We start from the raw sequence: 25034 nt of genomic DNA on the forward strand, positions 1-25034 counted from the left end.
CAGTGGTTCTGAATATTGGTTGCTGAGAGTCACAGGATGGGAGACGGCTCTTGTGCTCGAATCCTGCTGCTGGTTTCCCACAGGCATCTGGTTGGTCACTGCGAGAAGAGTATGCTGGACTAGATGGACCACTGGCCTGATCCAGCAGCCTCTTATGTTATTATGCTGCAGCTGGCAGGCATGAACATTGGAGCCTGAATTGCAGCGCCCAAGAGAGAAGCAACATTGTGCACAAATATAAACAGGCAATCTAAGCTTCAGGTCACCATTCTAGCACACACAAACACATACATACACCTAGATGCAATGAACATTCATAGCAAGCCTCTCTCGATACGCACATGCACACATTTGCCTCTGCACTGCCTCCGCATCAGGCTTTCAGATTCCTTCAGATCCTAGGCAGTGAAGGAGAAATCAGTGTGGGTTGGGAGTGGGTGTTTAGGAACAGGCCCCTCCCCTTCTCATCCCAACAAGATGCCCCAAAGCAGAAGAAAATAATTAAGGCGGATGCCTCACCACTGCTCAATCCTCTGGAGCCACCAAAGCCTTTAAGAACACAGGACGGCTGGGAGTTTTAAAAATGCACATTTGCCAGGAATCACGGATGAATGGGGAAGCAGAGAGCTGTGGAGGAAGGATTTAATTGGAGGGGGGCAAGTTCCTGGGCCCTGGGGAGATGAATCTCCAGCAAGAGAGTGAGTGTCACCTACTGGGGATGATTCACACATACATGCAACACCAACGTGACATTGAATTAACTGGGAATTGTCAGCTGTCCTTGCAAGAAAAGTACGGTATTTGGATTGGGATAACACAAGAGAATGGAATTGTGGGATCTGACTGGAAATGGATGCTTCACATGTGCAAAATATCAAGCAATGATATAGGAATGTGGTCAAGCGATATTAGATCTTACAACTTTCAGCTAATGACGATGATGATGATGATACAGTGGTACCTCAGGTTAAGTACTTAATTTGTTCCGGAGGTCCGTACTTAACCTGAAACTGTTCTTAACCTGAAGCACCACTTTAGCTAATGGGGCCTCCTGCTGCCGCCATGCCGCTGCTGCATGATTTCTGTTCTCATCCTGAAGCAAAGTTCTTAACCCAAGGTACTATTTCTGGGTTAGCAGAGTCTGTAACCTGAAGCGTATGTAACCCGAGGTACCACTGTAATTCTTTTTAACAACTTATGTGGGAACATAGGATACTGCCTCATATCAAATCAGATAATGGGGTTCTTCTACCTCAGTATTGTTGAGACTGACTGGCAGCAATGGCTATCCAAGATTTCAGGATCTCTTCCAGTCCTATCTAGAGAGTCAGTCACAGATCGGATGCGAGACTTTCTCCATACAAGGCAGGTGCTCTACCACTGAGCAAGCACCCTTCCCCAGCAGAGAAGAAAAGTTATGCTTCAATTACAATTACAATTTATTTATTTATTTACGGCTATTAGCCCATAAAATATGTTCTCTTTACCAGTGACATCATGGACACTGGCCAATGCGTAGCTGTACTGGTTTGGTGTTCTGTACATACCACACTTCAGTACAAGGTAGTCTGGGAGAAGGAGCAGAATTCCATTCCCCCAACAGCAAGCATTGTAGCTTAAGTAGTTGGGGGACACTATTACTCTGCATCAGAAATTATTCTTGAGAAACCTGTGGTCCTCTGGATATTGCTGGACTCTAGCTCTCATCAGCCCCCAACAGCATGGTCAATGCTCAGGAAATGTTGGGAGTTGCAGTCCAGCAACATCTGGAGGGCCACAATTCCCTTGTCCTTGCTGTAGAGCAGGGGTGGGTAAGGTTTCTCAGCCCGTGGGGTGACAGGGTTGGTGGAGCCAGGAGCCAAAGTGGGTGAAGCAACTTTTTTAAAAATTTTGACCTTTGTACAGTAGGTTGGCTTCTACACACACTCACATGTGCATCTCTAGTCCCTATCCAGGCAAGAATGATCAGAGTTCAAGAATTTGTTGTTGTTGTTTAGTCGTTTAGTCGTGTCTGACTCTTCGTGACCCCCTGGACCAGAGCACGCCAGGCCCTCCTGTCTTCCACTGCCTCCCGCAGTTTGGTCAAACTCATGCTGGCAGCTTTGAGAACACTGTCCCACCATCTCGTCCTCTGTCGTTCCCTTCTCCTTGGGCCCTCCATCTTTCCCAACATCAGGGTCTTTCCCAGGGAGTCTTCTCTTCTCATGAGGAGGCCAAAGTATTGGAGCCTCAGCTTCAGGATCTGTCCTTCCAGGGAGCACTCAGGGCTGATTTCCTTCAGAATGGAGAGGTTTGATCTCCTTGCAGTCCATGGGACTCTCAAGAGTCTCCTCCAGCACCAGAATTCAAAAGCATCCATTCTTCGGCGATCAGCCTTCTTGATGGTCCAGCTTTCACTTCCATACATCACTACTGGGAGTTCAAGGATATATTCTAGGCAAATACATTCAAGAAGTGTCCCAAGCAATGCTGCTGAAATGTGTAGTCTGTGGAGCATTCGAAGGGCCAGACAGGGAAGCGAGGAGGGCCACATTCACCTCCTGGTTCTCCCACTCCCGATTTAGAGGAAGCTGACTTGATTCACTGTGACAACCGACTAAGGACTGAGATTAATTACATAAAAACACCACACAGGAAACGGTGGAAGAGCTGTGTGAAACTCAGACGCTTGCACCATTCTTAAGCTTCTGGAGGAATCTTTCTGTGGACTGGCCAGACAGAATTGGTCCAGGGTTATGTCCTGTACAGTACTTAGCATGCACACACCGCTGGCCCCAGATAATTGTCAAACAGTGGCAGTAACGCATTGTATAAATGGAAGGGTTAAAAGAAAAAGAGATTATAGGGTTCTTCCTGCTCAACACTCTTCAAAGCCTCTTTTTTTCTCTTTCAAGTACTAGGAGTTTCACAGGAAGCAAAAATTCTTGCCTGTTAACAGGAATAGAACATCCTCACTGGAGTTGGGTCGTTATCGTGTTGATTAACAAAAAAAAAAATCAACTGAGCAGAGGGGACTAATTAGCTCTGTTCCTGACATGCGGTGGGCATGTAGAGTACAGGAACAAAGCCTCTGTGAAACGAATCCCAAATGGAAAGGAAGATGAAGATGGAGAGAGAGTTGATTTCAGCAGCTTTTCAGATTCCAGCAGCATAAACACAAATACGTATATACAGTACTGGATATGTTTTCCAGGATGTCAAAATGGTCTAGAGAAGCAGTGTGTAGAGGCTGGACAAGAACTACAGGCCTTATTTTTAATGGTTAGTTGGCAAACCAACTCCACCCATTTTCTCTGCCATCTTGCAATTTTCCAGGGCCTGATTGGTTCCCTCCCAGTCTGCTTTGCTGACTGGCTAGGTGCTGTCATAAAAACCCTACTGGTTCAAGAGGCAACTGTTCACTCTCAACTTGACGCTTAACATTTCACCTGAGTACAGGTGACATGGCTGTGAGGGCTGGGGCTCAAGGTTGATGTAGTATGAAACACTTTGAGGGTACCAGGTTGGGTAGGAAAAGGTGTGATTTACTTTTGCCGTAACTCTAAACCAGGCTTCCTCAACCTCGGCCCTCCAGATGTTTTTTGGCCTACAACTCGCATGATCCCTAGCTAGCAGGACCAGTGGTCAGGGATGATGGGAACTGTAGTCTCCAAACATCTGGAGGGCCGAGGTTGAGGAAGCCTGTTCTAAACAGAACTCTGCTGTTCTGTTGGGTCCAGCTGGTCCAATCAGATGCCTCCAGGAAGCAGGTGTCTGAAGGCAACATTCCTCCCCAGGTTTGGAGCCACTGCAAATGGTACTCATGGGTAGAATGCCACTGAACATGGATATTCCATTTAGTCATATCACAGCTATAAGGATGAATATAGACTTCTCCTCCTCCTCAAATTTTGTCTAATCCCCCTTTGAAGCCATCTAAGCCAGCGGCTGCCTCCACACTTTGGAGGAAGCAAATTCCTTAAACAAATTATGCACCATGCAAAAAACACTTTCCTGTTGTCGGTCTTGAATTGTCTCCTATTCAATTTCACTGGACGGTGTCCGAGTTCCATTCTTATAGGAGAGAAACAGAAAAAAAAGCTTATTCTGTTTTTCTCTACCCTACACCTAAGTTTTACAAACCTATGGGAGGGAGGGATTGAATCCTAGCTCAGTGGTGGAGCATCTTCTTGGCACGCAAAACCCCAAGGTCCAATCCTTGGCATCTAAGGAACTTGGCATCTTGGCACTAGGAAAGGTGTCTGTCTAGGTGAGACAATATAAGCTAGGTTAGATTTTGATGGTGCCCCACCCTGGGCTCCTTGTGAGGAAGTGCAGAGTATAAATTCAATAAATAAAATGAGTGATAAATAAATATCAGGAATTCCACATTTCTCTTTCTTTTAAAATCGTCTCCGCATAGGCGGGTCAGATATGTTGGATGGTCAAAGAGCTGGCACCCAGCACCAGGTGGTTAGTTTCTTGATGAACACAGCAGCCGGTCCACTCCCTGCTCCTGCCCTCCCATCACAAAAAAGCCTCTCATCATTTTGCTTGGAAACTGGTCAAAACCGACATACTCCTTGCAGGAGTTGATGATGGGTTAAATTCAGTTAGGATTTTTCAACAAGACACTCCTGTTATACACACACAACTTGACAGCCAGCTTGTGTGTTGATTTTGCATTAACAGAGCAACTTTGGAAAGGAACAGCTAACATTTCCAGGTATTTGGTGTTGGTATCTCCATGAATTTTACAGGCAAATTTGAAATGGAGCTATTAAAAGGACAGCATATTTATTTATTTATTTGTTTGTCTGTTTGTTTTAAAGGGAGGGAGGGATTGCAAGATACACAAACTTCTCCAACATGGCTATTTTTCTCCCACAATCTTTCGCATGAACACAAGTAGTCTACTCTCACTCCACCATCTCTGAAAAAGAACTTAGGGGAGCATCACAAAGTTTAACATGTATCAGAAAAAACCTCTCACAGGTCATAGGAAGCTGATTTGTACTGAGTCAGACAAGCCTCACAGAGCTCACATTTCCCTATTATATTATATTATATTATTATATATCCAAATATTATTATTTATTTTCACCCTCTTTTTCCGCTGTGGCTTCCCTCCACCCATGCTTGGCATTATTAGCTCTATTACGGTATCTTTTAGGTTGTGTTAAGCAGTATAGTATTGCTATTGACCATGAAACCGTGTACCTTTTACCTCTTAACTTTGTGGGTTTCAGTCTAAACATATCAATAGATCACTTTTGGAACATCGTTTTACCGTACTTTCATCTACGCTTACCCATTCTTTCTTTGAATTTTGATTAGATTGTAATCTGATTGCCGCCGCCATTTTAGCCAATTCAATAAATTCGCAAAATTTAATTTGCCATTCTGATACTGTTTTCCCCAGCACCCTTAACTAACAGCAGCTTCCAGGATTCTTTGAGGGGGAGTCCCATGCTTTAAATGTGCGTTAAATGTCCTTTAAATGTAGGGTGTTACTGTTCCCACTGACTGAAGTTCTCTAGGGTTTCAGACAGATCATCCCCAGTCCTACCCTGAGATGCTAGGCGCAGGGGTAGGCAACCTAAGGCCCGGGGGCCGGATCCGGCCCAATTGCCTTCTCAATCTGGCCTGCAGACGGTCCGGGAATCAGCATGTTTTTACATGAGCAGAATGCGTCCTTTTATTTAAAATGTATCTCTGGGTTATTTGTGGGGCCTGCCTGGTGTTTTTACATGAGTAGAATGTGTGCTTTTATTTAAAATGCATCTCTGGGTTATTTGTGGGGCAGAGGAATTTGTTCATTTTTTTCTCTCCAAAATATAGTCCGGCCCCCCAAAAGGTCTGAGGGACGGTGGACCGGTCCACGGCTGAAAAAGTTTGCTGATCCCTGTGCTAGGGATTGAACCTGAGACCTTCTGCCTAGCCCCTGAGCTACAGCACCACTTCGATTCAGCTCTTGAAACCTGAAGTCCATCCATTCAGAATCATTTCTATGGCAATTTACCACAGTCTGCATCTAACAGAGCCCTGAACCTACTAGATGAACTTATGTGACGTCATCAGAACTTCAGCCACACAACAGCAACAAGTGCTGCTTCCAGAGAGGGAAGTAAAGGTTAGCTTGACTGGGCGGGGAGGGGGGAAATCTCACAAAGGGAAGGCATGGAAAGCTTTGGAGTCAAGGGGACAGGGAAGTCTAGGAGGCACCTCATGGAAGGAAAAGCCACATGCCTGAAAATCACATCGTGATTGAACCATCATCTAGTTTGACCCTAGCTCTTTGTCTTGTTAACTGCAGCCAATAAAAATTGGCTACAGGTAGCAAGGAAAGTAATCATTCATAAAATGGAAGATTCTATATTTCGGGATGTCAATGTATCTCTGTGACTAAACACAGGATGTCAGGGCCAGTAACTTTTGTAGACTCCTCTGTAAGGATGAACTAACTGTACTACTAATTAAAATCAGACTCAATTACTGCAAGAAGCACCATACAACTAAAATCTAGCAATGATTTCCAGAGGTTTATAGTCGTGTTAGTATGTCATGGATTGTACAAAGCTGATGCCATAATACTGCTTTTTTAAAAAAAAAATGTATTTAAGACTGCCACAACAGTCTCTCTTGTTTAAAATACACACAAAATAAGTTGAATAGCACATGGAGCAGATGGCAATTAAACCTCTGTTTTAAACCAATATTTTGCTTTATTAGAACATGAAAAATCACCAGCTCTGCAAAACACGGGGACAAAAAGTAGTCACTCGCTGTCTCACCACTGTAAAAGTCTCTACCAAGATAATTTCGTTCAAACTGTAGGAAATTGTATTCAAACATAACTATGCATGAGTACTAGTTAATGCACAAAGGGGTTAAGACCACAGAGCTGTGTTCCTAGACTCAGTTTAAATCAGTCCCCCACACCTCTGGTGAGGGAGGAAGTGAAGCTTCTTCTCTTCCTTTCCTCACTCTCTCTTTGCACCATGTAAGCAACCAGGACATGTTTGGAACTACGTATATGCTGTATTTTGCACCCAACAGTAATCTACCTGTGTTCTCCTTGCTGCTGCATGGAATAACACATGAACCAGACCTTTGGATTTACTAAGTAAATCCTTTTAAACTTACTTGACAGTGAGTGGTCTTTTCATTGCTAGAGGGGTAGAGAGACATAGCAAGTGTTTTCAGGCAGACAAAAAGAGATATGTAAAAGGGTTTAACAACCTATATTCAACACTATGCTGCTGGTTAACTCTGAGAGTGTTTTTAACTCTGCTGGGGGTTCTCTCCTGCGGGAGAATGTGCAAAGCCAATTCTTTTTCTTGTTTACCCACACATTGGTCAGATCTATATTTCCACCTCCACATACAACATGCTGTTTCTTCAAAAGATGATTCAAAAAGTAAAAGCAGCATGTACATACTGCTTGATTATAATAAATCCTTTAAGTGATTTTCAATAAATATTAAATTGAAAAACAATTACAGATGTTTAAAATTAAAAGATTAAATTAAAAGATTAAAACACATCAACAAATCTGGAAAGGTTTGCCTAAACAACATTTTAAGTAGATACCAAAAGGCATATACATCATGAGGCCATGGACCAGATTATTCAATAAAATGAAATGTGGCTCTCGCTCAGAGGTTCCAGAATATTTTTTATGGAATACAGGTGTATCAAAGAGAGGAGGGGAAGCAGCATGGGAGTTTGCAGGTGGAATTGATCAGCAGATCCCACACAGTACGTGAAACCCTGTGAAACTGCTTAGCACAGAGGTTCTTCTCTTCCCCACGCCCTGAGCACCAGAGCTGAAGGAAGCTAATGCAAGCAGAAACGTTCATGATCACGCCAGCACACAGAAATACACCTCTCTCTGATACAAAATACATGCTGAGACCCACAGAAAACCAACCCTTCCCCACAACCGAATAATCAGTGTTTACTGGACATGGAGGACATTTTCATGCTAAGACAACAAGGAGCGTTACATACTCCTGAAGAGGGTTATTCAGGGGACTGAGGCTCACTTTACCCCGTCACCATTTGCACAGACTTAAAAAATGGGAGTACATTACACTGGTTTGTATTTCTCACTTCCCCAAATGGTCCCATGTTTTGGGGAGCAACCGACAAGGCAAAGCCCTAGAGATTGTTATGGGGGGGAAACTGCTCGTTTGAAGTACAGTGGTACCTCAGGTTACATACGCTTCAGGTTACATACACTTCAGGTTACAGACTCCGCTAACCCAGAAATAGTGCTTCAGGTTAAGAACTTTGCTTCAGGGTGAGAACAGAAATCGGGCTCCGGCAGCGCGGCAGCAGCAGGAGGCCCCATTAGCTAAAGTGGTGCTTCAGGTTAAGAACAGTTTCGTTAAGTACGGACCTCCGGAACGAATTAAGTACTTAACCCGAGGTACCACTGTATTTCTAATGTATTTTTATTTATTGATGTACAAGCTGAGTAGGAGGAGGCAAGCAAAAAATGCTGAGAATCAGTGGTAGTCTTGACAGGCCACCCCAAAAGCAAACATCAAATTCCATACGGAGCTCAAAGGCTGCTTCTCACACCCACCTACAAAAATTCAGATAGTTAAAGCCTGCAAAGCCTTCTTCCAGTCCTTTGCTGGGCAGTGGCTAATCAGAAGCTTCTCCTGGGAAGACCAGAAGCAGGACATGAGCACAATAGCCCTCTCCCACATGTGACCCCCAGAAAATGGTAACCAGGGGCATTTACTACCTTTGATCCTCAAGGTACCATACAATCAATATATGACTAGTAGCCATTCTGAGCCTTATCCTCCATGAATCCATCCAGCTCCCATAGCTGACGGCCTCCACGCTTTGGGGCAGGGATTTCCATAAGAGCATAAGAAGAGCCCTGCTGGATCAGGCCAACAGCCCATCCAGTCCAGCATCCTGTTTGCACAATGGCCGACCAGATGCCTGTAGGAAATCTGCAAGCAGGACCCAAGCACAAGAGCACTGTCCTGCGGTTTCCACAAACTGGTATTCAGAAGCATCACTGCCTCCAACCATGGCACAGCCATTTTGGCTAGTACCCTTTGATGACTTTCTCCTCCATGAAATTGTCTGATCCTCTTTTAAAGTCATCCAAGTTGGTGGTGAACACTGCCTCTCGTGGAAGGGTGTTCCACAGTTTAACTATGCACTGTGTGAATAATTCCTTCTTCTTGGTCCTAAATCTACTGCCCATCCATTTCCGTGGATTACCTCAACTAATTTATCACTTATCCGCTTTTGCCATCCACGCCTTGCATTGTTTTTACAAGTTTCTATGACAGTTTCCTCCCCTCGCCCCCCACCCCGCTGGTGACCTTGAGATGTTCTGAATTACAATGGCAGTGCTGACTGAGGCTGATGGGAGTTGTAGTCCAAAACACCTGGAGGGAACCAGATTGGCTCTATCATCCCCTGCTCCCCTCCAATTAGCCTCCCCACCCATTCTCAAGCTAGTAAGTGAGGATTTAAAACAATGTATTTGTAGATCATGCCTCCAAAGGGACTGTGAAAACATCTATGGGGTGGAGTCCACTTTATCTTCATAACAACTCTTTGTTGTTGTTGTTTAGTCGTTTAGTTGTGTCCGACTCTTCGTGACCCCCTGGACCAGAGCACGCCAGGCCCTCCTGTCTTCCACTGCCTCCCGCAGTTTGGTCAAACTCATGCTGGTAGCTTCGAGAACACTATCCAACCATCTCGTCCTCCGTCGTCCCCTTCTCCTTGTGCCCTCCATCTTTCCCAACATCCGGGTCTTTTCCAGGGAGTCTTCTCTTCTCATGAGGTGGCCAAAGTCTTGGAGCCTCAGCTTCAGGATCTGTCCTTCCAGTGAGCACTCAGGCCTGATTTCGATGCTGTCTAGGTTTGTCATTGCTTTTCTCCCAAGAAGCAGGCGACTTTTAATTTCGTGACTGCTGTCACCATCTGCAGTGATCATGGAGCTCAAGAAAGTAAAATCTCTCACTGCCTCCATTTCTTCCCCTTCTATTTGCCAGGAGGTGATGGGCCCAGTGGCCACGATCTCCAGTTTTTTTGATGTTGAGCTTCAGACCACATTTTGCGCTCTCCTCTTTCACCCTCATTAAAAGGTTCTTTAATTCCTCCTCACTTTCTGCCATCAAGGTTGTGTCATAAAGGCCAATGAATAGGTCTGCTAGGTGAGCAGCAACCTGAGTATTTCATGCTCTACACTGGAAACCCCACTCTGCTTTTTAGCCAGGAAATGGTTGCTGCCTCTAGAACACTGGCTCCCAAACTCTGCCCTCCCCCCCTTCCCAGGCAATGGACCACTTGAAAATTGCTGAGAGTCTTGGCAAACCACTTAATGGTTTTTCTGCCCCACTGTAGCAACGGTAATGAGCTAAGCTAGATGCTCTATGGCTTTTAATTGTGTTTTGCATTCCTTCTTTTACTCCTTAAATTGTATTTGATTGAATTACAATTTGCATTTCATAGAGTTCAAATTGCAATACAGTAAAATAGAATTTAAGAAATAAAATAAGCAATAAAAATGCAATTATAAATCCATGTGAATACTTAATGCAGGCCTGCTGCGGACCACTTGAATGAAGCTCGCAGGCTGCTGGGGGGTCCATGGACCACAGTTTTGGAGCCTCTGTTCTAGGATGGTCCTTCCACCAAGGAATGGCAAAGCATCATAAAGAAATCAGTCCAGCAGGAATGACACTCAGAGAAGAACCAAATTTTCAACGCCAGGTTACCAATCATGTACACACTAGATTCATTGTGTTTACATGTTAACACAAAAACCACAACAACAATGCACATCTGTTTTGCATATACAGTGGTACCTCGGGTAACATACGCTTCAGGTTACAGACGCTTCAGGTTACAGACTCCGCCAACCCAGAAATAGTGCTTCTGGTTAAGAACTTTGCTTCAGGATAAGAACAGAAATCGTGTTACGGCGGCGCAGCGGCAGCAGGAGGCCCCATGAGCTAAAGTGGTACTTCAGGTTAAGAACAGTTTCAGGTTAAGTACAGACCTCCGGAACGAATTAAGTACTTAGCCCAAGGTACCACTGTATTATAACACAATTCCATTTCACATATGTTCTTACGTACGATTGCCATAATATATAGTACTGTCATAGCTCTGAACTACATTGATTGCCTCCTACTATTTATGGGCCCTACTGACTCAGTTTGTGGCTTCTGTGTTGTTGTTTTCTAAGGGGGCCTTCCTAAGCATTTGTGTTTCCATTTCAAAACCACATCCTTGAGAGTCTCACACCAGAGGATGAACCTTTTCCACTTGTGGGCTTAGAAACTGTAAGCAAAATGGCATTTTCCGCTTCGGTATACTCTTGGGGTAACCTCTTCTCCACACGGTTTGCCACTAGACCATAAGGGCAAGCAGCCACAACACCCTCTCCTAAGTTGGCCGGGCTGATGGGAATTGTAGTCCAAAACAGCTGGAGGACAGCTCCCCTTGGACTCCTATCATTATGTATTATGTTTCACCATTTAAAACATTCTCCCCCTCCCCCTAGATACCCCCCCCCCGAGTCCTTTGGGACGGAAGAGCAAGGTATTGCCGTATTTTTCGCTCTATAAGACGCACCAGACCACAAGACGCACCTAGTTTTTGGAGGAAAACAAGAAAAAAAATATTCTGAATCTCAGGAGCCAGAACAGCAAGAGGGATCGCTGCGCAGTGAAAGCAGCGATCCCTCTTGCTGTTCTGGCTTCTGGGATAGCTGCGCAGCCTGCATTCGCTCCATAAGACGCACACACATTTCCCCTTACTTTTTAGGAGGGAAAAAGTGAGTCTTATCGAGCAAAAAATACGGTAAATATCCCAAGGCTGCAATCCTATCTCCACTTACATGGGAGTAAGCCCCACTGAATTCAATTAAACTACTTCTGAGTATGCATGGTTTAGACTGCAGCCTAAATAAAGGGAAAATTTTAAAAGCCAGACAGCAGACAGTATAATCAACTCTAACAAAGTGTCCAGCCCAGAGACACAGACCAGCAGCCACAGACTTGAAGGGAAAACAGCTCTCTGGCTAAATTTGGTGTGGTGGAGAATTTAACACTCAAATCAAGTCACAAAGCTCTTCCAGTTCCACTTTCCTAAAATCATTTATACACATGCACAGACTCAGCACTGTACAATTATGAAAACTACACAATTCTTGCAACTCACAACCTGGTGGGAGAACCTAATATACAGGCATAAGCCACACTCATGGTTTCTGGTTGGCTGGTGGCACAGCCTGGATAGCTATTGGCTGCTCTCTACCTATATAAAGCTATGGAAGAACTTCATCTCTGTAGAAGAAAATTTGAGCTGGGATGAAATAAATAAATCCATAAATTTTATTGGGTGATAAGAAATCCATGTGGTGGTTGGTGGTAGTATTAGTATTTAGATGAACTGTATAAATGACAGCTCTATTTGACACCTAAAACAGAAATGAAGGTCAGAAGCAGGAAGTTTTAATATCTGTCAAATTTGCATGCAAAGTTTATGTAAAGCAGTATCCAAATAATTGGAGAGTTAAAAAATGTCTTCGAAATGAAAGTGAATAAGTGAAGGGGCTGGAAGCCAGGAGTCCTGAACCTTATGAAAGGTTGAGGAGGGAAGAATAGTGGCCACAGCGATGCATGTGATTTGCAGTGGCGGGCAGGCTGTAGAGCGATTGGCAGCCGAATAGGGAGCATCTTATACATGGGGGTGTCTTATAAACGGAAAAATATGGTAGTTAAACCATGGATGATGCTCCCACAAGAGATTAGCAATGGCCACCAACTTGGATGGCTTTAAGACAAATTAACAGAAGAAAAGGTTATCAATGCCTTCTGGCCATGATTACTATGGTCTACCTCTACTGTCAGAAATAAAAATGCCTCCGAACAGCACCAGATTTAAGGCGGTGTGGGCCCATGTAGTCCAAAATCCTTTTCTCACAAGAGCTGAAGCCCACAAGTAGGTATCCAGAGGCAGGGGCAGATTTTGGTAATCTTTTGTAACATGGCACCCTGTGCAAGGCCAAATTTTGGCACCCCCAAATGAATCTTCCCAGTTATTGATCTTCTCTATTTTGTGGCCCTTGGCTTGGCCCCTTGGGGAAACCACCAGCACCGCCCTAAATCCGATGCTGTTCGGAGGCATTTTTATTTCTGACAGTAGAGGCAGAATGTGGTTGTCATGGTTAGAAGCCACTGATAGCCCTCTCCTCCTCCATGAATTTGTCTCATCTGCTTTTAAAGCCATCTAGCTTGATGGTCATCACTGCCTCCTGTGGCAGGGAGTTTCACAGTTTAACTGTGTGCTGTGTGAATGACTTTCTTTTATCTCTCTTGAATCTTCCAACATTCAGCTTCATTGGATGTCCACAAGTTATGAGAGGAGGAGGAAAAGCTTTCTATCCTTGGAGATTCTTCAGTTTTTACCTTTGCAGATAGACAGTACTTCATTACAGCAGCCTCCTTAAGTATACAGTAGTACCTCAGGTTACACACTCTTCAGGTTACAGAGGCTTCAGGTTACAGACTCTGCTAACCCAGAAATAGTACCTCGGGTTAAGAACTTTGCTTCAGGATGAGAACAGAAATTGTGCGGCGGCAGCACAGTGGCAGCGTGAGGTCCCATTCGCTAAAGTGGTGCTTCAGGTTAAAAACAGTTTCAGGTTAAGAACAGACCTCAAGAACAAATTAAGTTCTGAACCCAAGGTGGGTCGGGTGGGCAGGAGAGATACGAGGCTCAAATGATGCTTGGGTTGGTATTTTTCTTAATTTTGCATGAGTGTGAGTGCAAAATATTTCTTCCTCCCTCCCACCCCCAATCCTCGGCAGGCCTCCCCACTTCTACCTGGGCTCTCTGATATGTTTCATGCTTGGTACAACGCCACGTCCAACCTCCCACAACCATGTGCCTGGAAGGGGGGGGGCACCCAATCCATCTTTTGCTCCCTTCTTTGATCTTTCCTTTTAAGCTTTGACAAGGAAGCTTTGAAAAGGGACAAAAGACAAGATTGAGAAGGAGGGGTGCAGTGTAGAGAAAAGAAGAAAGAAGATCTCTAAGACCAGCCTTTGCCAACCTGGTTCTCTCCTGAGGTTTTAGACTACAACACCCATCAGCCTCAGCCAGCATGGCCAATTGTCAGAGGTCAATACAGTGGTACCTCTGGTTACGTACTTAATTCGTTCTGGAGGTCCGTTCTTAACCTGAAACTGTTCTTAACCTGAAGCACCACTTTAGCTAATGGGGCCTCCCACTGCTGCTGTGCCGCCACCGTGCGATTTCTGTTCTCATCCTGAAGCAAAGTTCTTAACTCGAGGTAGTATTTCTGGGTTAGCGGAGTCTGTAACCTGAAGCGTCTGTAACCCGAGGTACCACTGTAGTGGTTTTTCTGGAGGAAGGCAGGGAAATTCTTGAACAGATCTACTAAGCCAGTCTTTGCCAAACGGGCAACTTCATATGGTTTGGGTTAAAAGTGACAGGAGTTGTAGTTCAAAACATCTGGAGGGTGTCAGGTTGGCAAGGGCTGCCTCCTGCGAGACTTGGGTCTCAAATAGAGGATAAGCTTGGGGTGGAAATGCTGGGCTTATTCTCTGGAGGGGTGACTGGGAAGTTTTCTCCCTCCTCCCTCTTACTTCCCACTTTACCTCCTCCTCCTCCTCCCCCCACTTGGCTTGTCACTGCATTATTACAACCCTCCTTCACTCAGTGTCAGAAGATTAAAAAGCATAATCCCCAGGTTCACAAGCACAGCCAGGACTTTACGAGGAGACAAGCCTCAGGCTGGTGAAGATTAAAGTCAGCTCAGAAAAATATCCCCCCTTCCTTGCCCTGACAAAAGCTCCTCCTTGCACACTGAAAACTGAGGAGAAGACTCCCACGACCGCACCCCACCCCTGCCCCAATTCCCCAGCATACATAGGGCATCACTAATGTCACCCCACACTCACCCAAATCCCTGGGTTCAAGAGTTCTCAACCCTAGGAGTGACTGAAGAACCTCTGGGGAAGAAAATGGAAGTGGGGCCAGATTCCAGGACCCCGGGTCTAGTCATCGGCTCCCTACCCCATGTTTGCACACCATCTTTGAAAAAAGAGGTGAAGGGAGCAGAAATCTCAGCATCAGGACCAGGCGCAATATGGGAAACTCATCGAATCAGGCAGCACTATGCAAGCGGGGCCTAGAAGCTGGCGCTCACGGTCCTTTCCACAACCATGTCCCCACAGAAGTGTGGAGGCACCCCCACCCCCACCCTTGGGCGCTCGCCGGAGAGGTCAGGCGCCTCCCTCCCGAGAGAGACGCTTGCACGCCAGTCGCTTCTCGCCCCCACCTTCGCGCCTTCCCCGATGGAGCAGGCCACACAACCTTGCACGCCGCTCAACCTTGCACTTTGCTCAAGCGCACATCCTGAACTCCGCTGGGCCAGCTTTCCCGACACCGCCACCCCCCCTCCCTCAAAGATGCATCCCTCAACAAACTCCCTGCGCCTTATCCAGTCGCTTGCGCGTTTGCACAGCGGGCTGTCACAGTCGGATCGCCAGCTTTGCACGGCTCGTCTCGCCTCTTCTCCCGACCTCGGATGCCCGCCTCCCACCCGCGCCACGATCCTTCCTTACCTTGCAGCCGAAGACGAGCGAGAGGGTCCGGTTGCTGCAGGTGACCTTGCACTGGCACAGCACGGGCGAGAAGCAGCCCAGCTTGCGGAACGGGGGGGACACGCCGTTCAGGCCCATCCCCCTCGCGCCCCCCCGCCTGCCCCCATCGGCTACGCGCCGCCGCCGCGGCCAGGGGGCGCCCCCCGACTCTGCCCCATCGCCCGCCGCACCTGCCGCCGCCCGCCCGCCGCCAGCTGCTGCCGCTGCCCGCCAGGCCGGCCTGCCTGCCCTAATCCCCTCCCCTCCCTCCTCCCCTCCCTCGCCAGGCCAGCCTCCTCCCCGCCAGAGCCCAAGAGGAGAGACGCCCACTAGGCCGCACGTGCACGGAGCCCGGGACGGGACCGGGGTCCAGTCGGTCAGCCCAGTATCCCCTTTCCAAGGGCGGACGGCCCCAAAGGCTCACAAGGCGGCAGGGCAGGAAGGCACCAGTCCTTTCCCGCTTGCAGCTCCCTAGCCGCAGGCACGGAGAAATAAAACTGCCCCTGAACATGGGGGCTCCGCTCTTAGTCTCTCTCTCCATGCGCCCCCACTTAAGGGTCTCCGCATATTAGCCTTTCTGGCAACGTGTGGGAAACATGGGCTTGTATGCGAAAAGCCCCATTGTAGTGGACAGACACATTGATTCCAGTGGGTCTACTCTGAGTAGGATTTAGCTGACAACAAGCATTCTTGGGCTGCCAGTAACCTGTGTGGCCAGTTTTCAGAGATTATTATGAGAGGTCTCTCAACTCCCATTTATGGAACAATCTTAACTAGCAGTCATAGGAAGCTGACTTCTTTCCAGCAGTGTCTGTACCTACAATGACTGGCAGCCGTTACCCCAAGTTTCAGACCAGTCTTTCTCAGCCCTACCTGAAAAATGGCTTGTCGCCATTGGGGATTGACCCTGCAACCTTCTGCATTCAAAGCAGTTGTTCTCCCAGTGACCTGTGACCCCTTCCCTAAAGTCATCCTGCTCCTCACCCTCCCTAGTCCATATCTGCTTGGGTGTCCGTTTGTACAGCCCAAAGTCGCTCTGTTGCTCCTCTCTCCCAACCCTGGTTTCCAAGAATACACACACAGTACTATTAGAGATTTGGGGTAAACCCTAGAAATTAATAAATGCCAGGATTTGGGGTTCTTTGTGATATGCAGAGAGAATATAAGCTGCAAGAGGATTCCTGGTCTGCCTTACGCTAGATCAGTTGTGTCCAAACTCTTTTCAAAGAGGGCCAGATTTGATGCAGTCAAGGGCAGTGGGGGCCGACCAGAGGGCCAACGAAAGTTATTGACCTTTTTTAAGGATTGAAGCTTTTTTTAGGGTTGGAGTTGTTGAGCTTCTTTTGGGATTGAAATTGTTGAGGGTTTTTTACGATTTTACCCCAGGAAATAAACTGCCTCAGGGGCCGGATTAAACCGACAGGCGGGCCGGATTAGGCCCCAAAACGGACTTTGGACATGCCTGCACTAGATAGTCTGGCTGGCTGAAGGAAGAGCAGAGCTGTTAGCATTACAATAGAGAGCTATCGAGGGTCCTCAACAACTTGTCCCAGGTGTGACCAGAGACTGGAGATTTGGAAGGCTGTCAGGGTAACTGCTCTGGGAAAGGGCAAGGGGCTTCTGGGAAGAAGAAAGGGGAGTTTGTTCTTGGCGAGGGTGAAGGACAGACTGCCTGCACTGCTGTGCACAAGATGTTACTTAACCGGCACAGAGACAGGCCCCTGCCAGCAAGTAACTTACACTCTACATTTACTCAGTCTGCAATCTCATTCCCTAAACAAGCCACCTGTGCTTCCTGGGGCTGATAAGAGTTCAAAACATCTGAAGGGTGACAGAATGGCAAAGCCTGGCCTAAAGTTACCTGCAAGTAAGCCTAAGCATGTGCAACCAAAGGCATCTCCAGAAAACATATTCACTGAGTATTCATCCTGATTTGCTTGCACAAATTTATACTGTAGTTAGATGATATCTGAACTTAACTGAGCATTTGTTATTACTTCTTTGCAAACAGGTTATATGACAAGGAGCACTTGTGCTGACTGGGGTGTTTGGACATCTTCCCGTTAAGTCATTTGTGCACCCCAGCCTTTTCAATGCATTTTCCCTGTCACTTTCCAAAACTGCAACAAGTTCCAATTCTTTTTAAAAGTCGATTTGCCATGCTGAGTCAAGAGAGCCTTTGAGTCCACTTTAAAATACGCAAGCCTAAACTTCTGGTATGCACTTGAACCCCTCCTGTGAAATACTGACACCCTGGAGGCACCCTGAGACAACTGTGTATTCCTTCCCTGTTCATCCCCTGCCTCCTCACCAGCTGTTTATTTTCCCTACGGTGAATTTTCTTTTGTAGGCTCCGTTGGACAGAGACTTGATGTCTTGGGACACTGTAAAGTGTCATGGGCACAGCTGGCATAAAATAAATAAATCCCAGCATACTAAGCCTTTATTCTGCGCCCCACCATGACCACCTTCAATGCCAACTGACAACAGTTACCCCACAATGAATTAACAGGAACACCAAGCTGGAAAAAAACCAGTGTGGTGTAGTGGTTAGAGCATGAGACACAGTTCCAGTCCCCACTCAGCCATGCAGCTGACCTTGGGCCAGCAACCATCTCTCAGTCTAACTTACCTCACAGGACTGTCGTGAGGATAAAATGGAGGGGTGGAGGAGAACTATGTATGCAGCCTTGAGCTCCTTGGAAGAAAGGTGAGATATAAATGTAATAAATAGGAAATCAAATAACCACACATCACATTTGGGTCCCAATTTAGCCTCATACCTATGGAACTACCTTTCCCCTCCCCTGCAGATTAGCCAGGCGTACAAACCTGAAGCCTCATCCCCGGTTCCCAAATGAGGGAATTGCAAGAAAAGGGTGAAGGTGGGAGGTAACTGGGTTTCAAATATTGTGAAATGGGAATTGTAACCTGTCCAAGATTTTACTAGTCTAGCTGGAGTGTATGTATATGTTCAACACATTTGCTTTTTCAGTTATTTAGCACTGCGGCTACTACGTACATCCACTGAATTTTTGGTATTAGGTTTATTGTTTGGAAATGGGTATTATATTGATTTGAATTTATTGTCCATCATTTTCTTAGATGGCTGTTACAGGGAGTTTTTTTTTTAAATGCATAGAGAATATGCATTGATGTTAGGATTGACGTTATATGCTCAAACCGCCTTGCTCTGGTGTGCAACCTGGTCACTGAATTGTGCACCAGCTGATGTTTCCAAACCATCTTCAGAGGCAACCCTATGTATAATGAAGACATTGCAGTAATCTAACCTAAATGATACCAGAGCATAGACAACAAATTTAGACTAACCCAGTCCAGATAGGGGTGCAGCTGGGCCACCAGCCGTAGTGGATGGAAGGCATTCTGTGCCACCAGAGGATCAAATGACAGCAAGGATCTAGAAGGACCCCCAAGCTGCATACTTGCTCCTTCAGAGAGAGTGTAACCCCCCTCAAGAGCAGGCCACCTCCCATCCATCCAGTCTAGGAAACAGCCCACTAATAGTACCTCAGTCTGGATTGAGCTTCAGTTTATTGGCTCTCCTCCAGTCCATTACTGAGGCAAGACATCAGTCCAGCACATCCACTCCCACACCTGCAGATGTAAAGGAGAAGCAGAGCTGTGTGTCTGCAGAATATTTCTGGCAACGTACTCCAAAACTCTGGAGGACTCCACTCAGCAGTTTCATGTAGATGTTAAATAGCTTGTGGGATAAGATTAAACCGTGAGGAATCCCACACTGAAGGCTCCACAGGGTCAAAGAGCACTCCTCAAGCATCACTCTCTGGAAATGACCATCCAAGTAGGACCGGAACTGCTGCAAAGCAGTGCTGCCCGTCTCCAACTCAGACAGCCAGTCCAGAAGGTTACCATGATCAATGCTACTGAAAGCTGCTGAGAGGTTGAGGAGAATTAAGAGGGACACAATTCCGCTGTCTCTCTCCTGACATAAGTCATCGTTCAGAGCGACCAAAGTAGTTTCTGTGCCAAAACCGGGCCTGAACTCTGATTAAAATGGATCTAGAAAACCAGTTTCCTCCGAGAGCACCTGGATGAGGTTTGCAACCAGCCACTAAAGAACCTTGCCCAAGAAGGGGAGAATGGCAACTGACCAGTAATTACTTGTATTTTCCAAACCCAGGGAAGGTTTCTTAAGGAGTGGTTTAACCATTGCCTCCTTCAGGCAGTCAGGGACCATCATCTCTTACAAGGAGGCATTAACCACCTCCCTGGCCCAGCTCTCCCCTCCCTGCTAGTGTTTATCAGCTGGCAAAAGCCAGAGTGCAAGCAGTCACCCTGACTGAAACTCATCTAACAGAACAGAACTAGATAGTACTCTGGACACCCCTATTTAAACTCACTCTGTCAGTCTTAAAGCAGCTAATGAAATGCCTGGTTTTATTTGAGGTGTTCAGATGAGTGTTTCCAGCCCCCCCCCCCCCATTTTAAAATTGTTTATGCAGATAACTGATATCACTGTGTATTGTACTTTAATAATGTGTCAGGTGCTAAGGGAGTTCATAGATGAGCAAAGCGGGGTGTTGAAAATGTTAGAACACATAATTTAAAAGAAAAAAAACCCGAACAAGCAGCAAAGCATTTTCACCACTATCTGCCCCTTGCTCCTTCCTATCAAGCAACCCCCTCCTTCTCAAACAGCCAGCTGGCCTTGCCTGCAGATAAAACCTTGCAGACAACGCCTTGACCAGTTTAATCAGAAATATTCGCATCCACAATAGGATTAGAACAGCAGATGCCACCGAAAGGAGAAAAAAGAGACAATGTGTGTGTGTAAGACAGCAAAATTTAATGCTAACTGGACAAGTGCCAAGTGCCAATGTAAATTCTCCTTACCCTATTCTCTTATTGCCTACCAATCTCTAGTAATGTTATTTTTTTCAAATAGAAGATTATTGTGTTCTTATCTTTTTAGTATTTTCCATTATGGAGAAGGTAAGTAGCTCCCTCAAACAATCACCTATTTTTGGAAAACCAAAAGTGCCTCTTGTACATTCACACACACAATCAAATTCTGATGAAAATAATTAAAATCCAATTTCCCCCCTCAAAGTGAACATATGAAGCGGTGTTAGACTGAATAAGGCCAACTGGTCCAGCCAGCTCAATATTCTCTATTCTGACTAGCAGTTCATAGAATCATGAAGGTACCCCAGGGGTCATCTAGTCCAACTGCCTGCAATGCAAGAATCTCAACTAAAGCATCCATGACAGATGGCCATCCAACCTCTGCTTAAAAACCTCCAAGGAAGGAGAGTCCACAACCTCCTGAGGGAGTCAAAACAGCTCTTATCATCAGAAAGTTCACCTAACCTTGTACAACCCACATTTACCTTGTACAACCCACATTTTACAAGCTTGCTCGCAAGAATATCAGGGGGGACTATGTTGAAGTCAAGATAAACTATGTCCACAGCATTCCCCTGATCCACAAAGCTTCTAACTCCATCAAAAAAAAAGAAAAAAGATTCGTCTGGCATGACTTGTTTTTGAGAAACCCACGCTGGCTCTTAGTAATCACAGCATCCTTTTCTTAGTGCTCACAGACCGTTGAATTATCTGTTCTAAGACCTTTCCTGGTATCAAAGTCAAGCTCACCAGTTGCTAGTTACCTGGATCTTCTTTTTCCCTCTTTTTGAAGATGGAGAACATTTGCGTGTCTCCAGTCTGCAGGGACCTCCCCTGTTCTCGAAGAATTGATTACATCTGCAAGCTTCATTAATACCCTTGGGTGCAGCTCATCAGGCCTGGAGATTTGAATTAATTTAAAATAGCTAGGTGTTCCCTTACCACCTCTTTTCCTATCTTGGGCTGCAGTTCCCGCCTTACATCATTCATTCTGTTATCACCAGGTTGGGCATTGGTTTCCTTTTGGGTAAAAACAAAGGCAAAGTAGGTGTTGAGCAGCTCTGCTTTTCCACATTTCTCCATCTTCTCCACTTAGGGAACCTACCATTTGCTTGTTCCTCCTCTTGCTTTGAACATAGCCGAAGAAACCTTTTATTATTATTTTTAATCTCTCTTGCAAGTCTGAGCTCATTCTGAGCTTTAGCCCGCCTGACATTCACCCTGCAACTGTTGGCTACTCATGTATACTCCTCCTTTGTGATTTCCCCTTTCTTCCATTTCTTATACATGCCCTTCTTAAATCTCAGCTCATCTGTAAGCTCCTTATACAGCCACACTGGTTTCTTTAGATACCTCCCACTTTTCTTTCTTGTTGGAACTGTATGCATTTGGGCCTTCAATATTTCACCCTTAATAAACTCTCATCCATCTTGGACTCCCTTCTCTTTGAGAATTTCTGACCATGGGATCTCACCCAGAATCTCCTTAAACTTCTTGAAATTGGCTTTCTTAAAGTCCAGAGTGCATGTCTGACTACACTCAGCTTACTTCTGTATCTTGAAACCCAGGAGAACATGACCACTTCCACGTTTCTGAGTACTTCCACTTCGTTGATCAGTTCCTCTCTGTTGGTGAAGACCAGGTTCAAGACAGATGGTCCCCTTGTTGCTTCTTCCACCTTCTGGGAAATGAAATTGTCAGCAAGGCAATGGAGGAATTTGTTGGACCTTACATTCTTGACAGAGTTTGAGTTCCACCAGATATCAGGGAAGTTGAGTCTCCCATGAGTGCTGTATCCCTCCTTTTAGAATGTTTGGTAATCTGCTCTAGGAGGGCGTCATCCAAGTCTTCAGTTTGGCTTGGTGGTCTATAGAGACACCCACAGCAAGGTCACTGTTGCTTTTCTCTCCTACAATTTTGACCCATATACTCTTAATCTGCCTTCCATGCTCCAGGTCATGGATTTCTTCACAAGTGTACACATCCTTTACATATAATCCTCCACCCTTCCTACTTCGTCTGTTCCTTTTGAACTCCTTTTCGAACCCTCAATTCCTACATTCCAGTCATGAGTCTCATCCCACCAGGTTTCAGTAATGCCTACCAGGTTATATTTGCCATCCTGTATTAAAAGCTCCAATTCATCTTGCTTGTTTCCCATACTCTGTGCATTTGCATAGAGACAACTGAAACCATGAGTCATTTCCTCCAGCTGCTTCCTTCTTGTAGTTTCTTGCCCTTTAGCAGGTTTCTGGGGCACCACCTCAGTTTCCTCTTCATTAATGAAGCTATCCCCAGTACCAGGTGTTCTTCTGTCATCTGTAATGTTGTTTCCCTCCCCATCAGCATCTAGTTTAAAGTTCTCCTGATCAGGTTCACAAGACTCTTAGCAAACACATTCTTGCCAACTGCTGTGAGCTGTAGCCCATCTTTTGCTTCCTTGAGGAAGGAGACCATGATCCAAGAAGCCACCCCTTCCTGACACCACCACCTGTGCAGCCAGTGGTTTACTTCCAGTATTTTCCTCTCTCCTTTTTTTAAAAAAATAATATTTATTAAAGATTTTTTAAAATTATAAAAAAGAAAAAATAGAAAAAAAAGACAAAACACAAAAATGGAAAGAAAAAATACATCCATCATTCTCAAGTTTTTAACTTTCATTACCTTCTTTCTTTGACCTCCTCCTCCTCCCCTTTCTTGTATTCTGGTTAATAATTATCACAGCAAATCCTATCCATAGTTCATAATATTTTGTCCTTACATTATCTTGATCTATTTTCATCTTGTCTTATAGCAAACCTTAAAACTTAGAACTTAAATCTTATTTTTACCGACTTCTCATAACCATACCATTAACCTAATTCTTTAAACATTTTTACTAGAACCAAGTAGTTCCCCTTCAACATTTTTCTAGCATTCATCAATTATTTTAAAGCAGTCCTAATGATAAAAGAAAAACAAGTAAAACAATCCAATCTTCATCCAGCGTCCCTTCCTCCTGGTTCCGGATTTTGTCAGTCCTTTTTGTCCCATTTATCTAGCGCATTAACCTGGTGTCCTTATATCCGAGGCCCTCAAGTCTCTTCCATGTCCCTTCCGCCACTCTTCTTCATATTTTCCTTCCACTCGTAGGAACTCCAGCTTAGTAATATTTTTGACCCTTTTCAACAAATCAGCCCCATTTCCATAGTCCAGACTAAACTCCATGTGATATTTAAACACCTGTTTCAGATTCCCTCCAAAATTAAAAGCCCCCACAGCTCCAAACATCTGACAGCCCATTACCAGACTCAAAGTCCAAACATCCCAGCATGGGAGGGTCATTCCAACCCCCCATTTCCAAACCAAACCTAACTTTATCTTTCCACATCTGGTTTTTTCCAAATTCATTTATCGAATCCAGAGGCTCATGATCCTGCAGGGCCGCAACTCCCTCCATTTCTGACACCCAGGGTTCAGCAATATCCTCTTCTCTCATCTGTGCTGTCATGGCACACTCCTGTTTTAGTTCCTGGGTAGGCTCCATGTAGTTTCCTACTGCCTGTTCAAAATTTCTGGTCGCATTAGTCATCAAGTCTGTCTTCTGGCTTAGCTGATCCAATAGGGCCTTTATTTTACAGAAAGCACCCAACAGAGCTTCTGAAAACATTGTCCTGCAAGGTCACGAGTCCTTTCCCACGATTGTAATCTGTAACAGCTGCAAGCTCCTGAAGTTGGTTACAATTTCACAGTCTCCCTCTAGGGGGACAACTTGTTTATTCTTTCTTTTAAGAACAATAGCAACAAAGTTTCTTTTTTAAAATATTCAGACAATATTTGTTCCTTTAAAATGCGAAAGGAAACAATGGAGTTACTATGTTACTTTTCTTTTAACTATCTGTCAAAAACATTTCTCTCTGGTCAATGAGCTTCAAACGTCAGTCCTGACACTCTGCTCCAGGATCAGGACGGTGGAAAGTTACTTTACTTTAAACTCACTTCTGCAGGTTTAAACAATCCAAAAAGAGATCCCCCTTCTTCTCCTGCTACCGAAGGGGGGTTCCACGATTTTAAATGATGAAAGCCAATCCTTTAAAAGTGAATTTCTATGCTCTAGTTACGTTGTCTTTGCTTTATTCTGACTACAAAGAAACAGAAGGCTGACTTCCTGTTTAGACCTTCCCGTTTCAGTACCAAATCGAAGTAAATTTTAAGTCCAATTCCTCTCTGCTGGCCGATCCTTATTTAAAGTCCAATTGTTCGAGTTTTAAGTACTCACGGGTGATTCTTTAGATGCCAAATTGTCCCAGGAAAAAGGCAGCGCTCTCCGGCAATGGCTATGCGGCTTCGCTCCACGGAAAAAGCAGTAGACTCACAGCACCGCACCACTTCCCCCCTCTTCGCTTCGGAGCCCGTTTATGGGTTCCTTTGCGGGTTGGGGGGGCGCTAAAGGTGCCCGCCGAGTCCCATGGTCACAAGCTTCATCCGCCTGTGATTTTTTAAAGGGTCCCCGCTTCGCCGTAG

General features: G+C 45.4%; 1 protein-coding gene across 15 annotated transcripts in view; it reads right to left on the reverse strand.

Moving 5' to 3' along the window:
• The window catches only part of DLG4 (discs large MAGUK scaffold protein 4), a gene marked incomplete at its 5' end in the record, with an annotated part of 144078 nt that overhangs the window by 54501 nt on the left and 64543 nt on the right, over positions 1-25034 (reverse strand). For 2 of the 15 annotated variants that reach the window (XM_083580881.1, XM_083580876.1), the window contains one exon: positions 15624-15740. The exons of 12 other annotated variants lie outside the window; for them this stretch is intronic. In XM_083580881.1, coding sequence (XP_083437007.1) covers positions 15624-15740 — 117 coding nt within the window. Of the gene's footprint in view, positions 1-15623; positions 15779-25034 lie in introns of those variants that run through there. One more of the 15 variants, XM_083580866.1, reaches the window with a different exon arrangement.

This window comes from Podarcis filfolensis (genome assembly GCF_964270895.1).
Source record: "Podarcis filfolensis genome assembly, chromosome: 13".
NCBI classification, from domain to species: Eukaryota; Metazoa; Chordata; class Lepidosauria; order Squamata; family Lacertidae; genus Podarcis; species Podarcis filfolensis.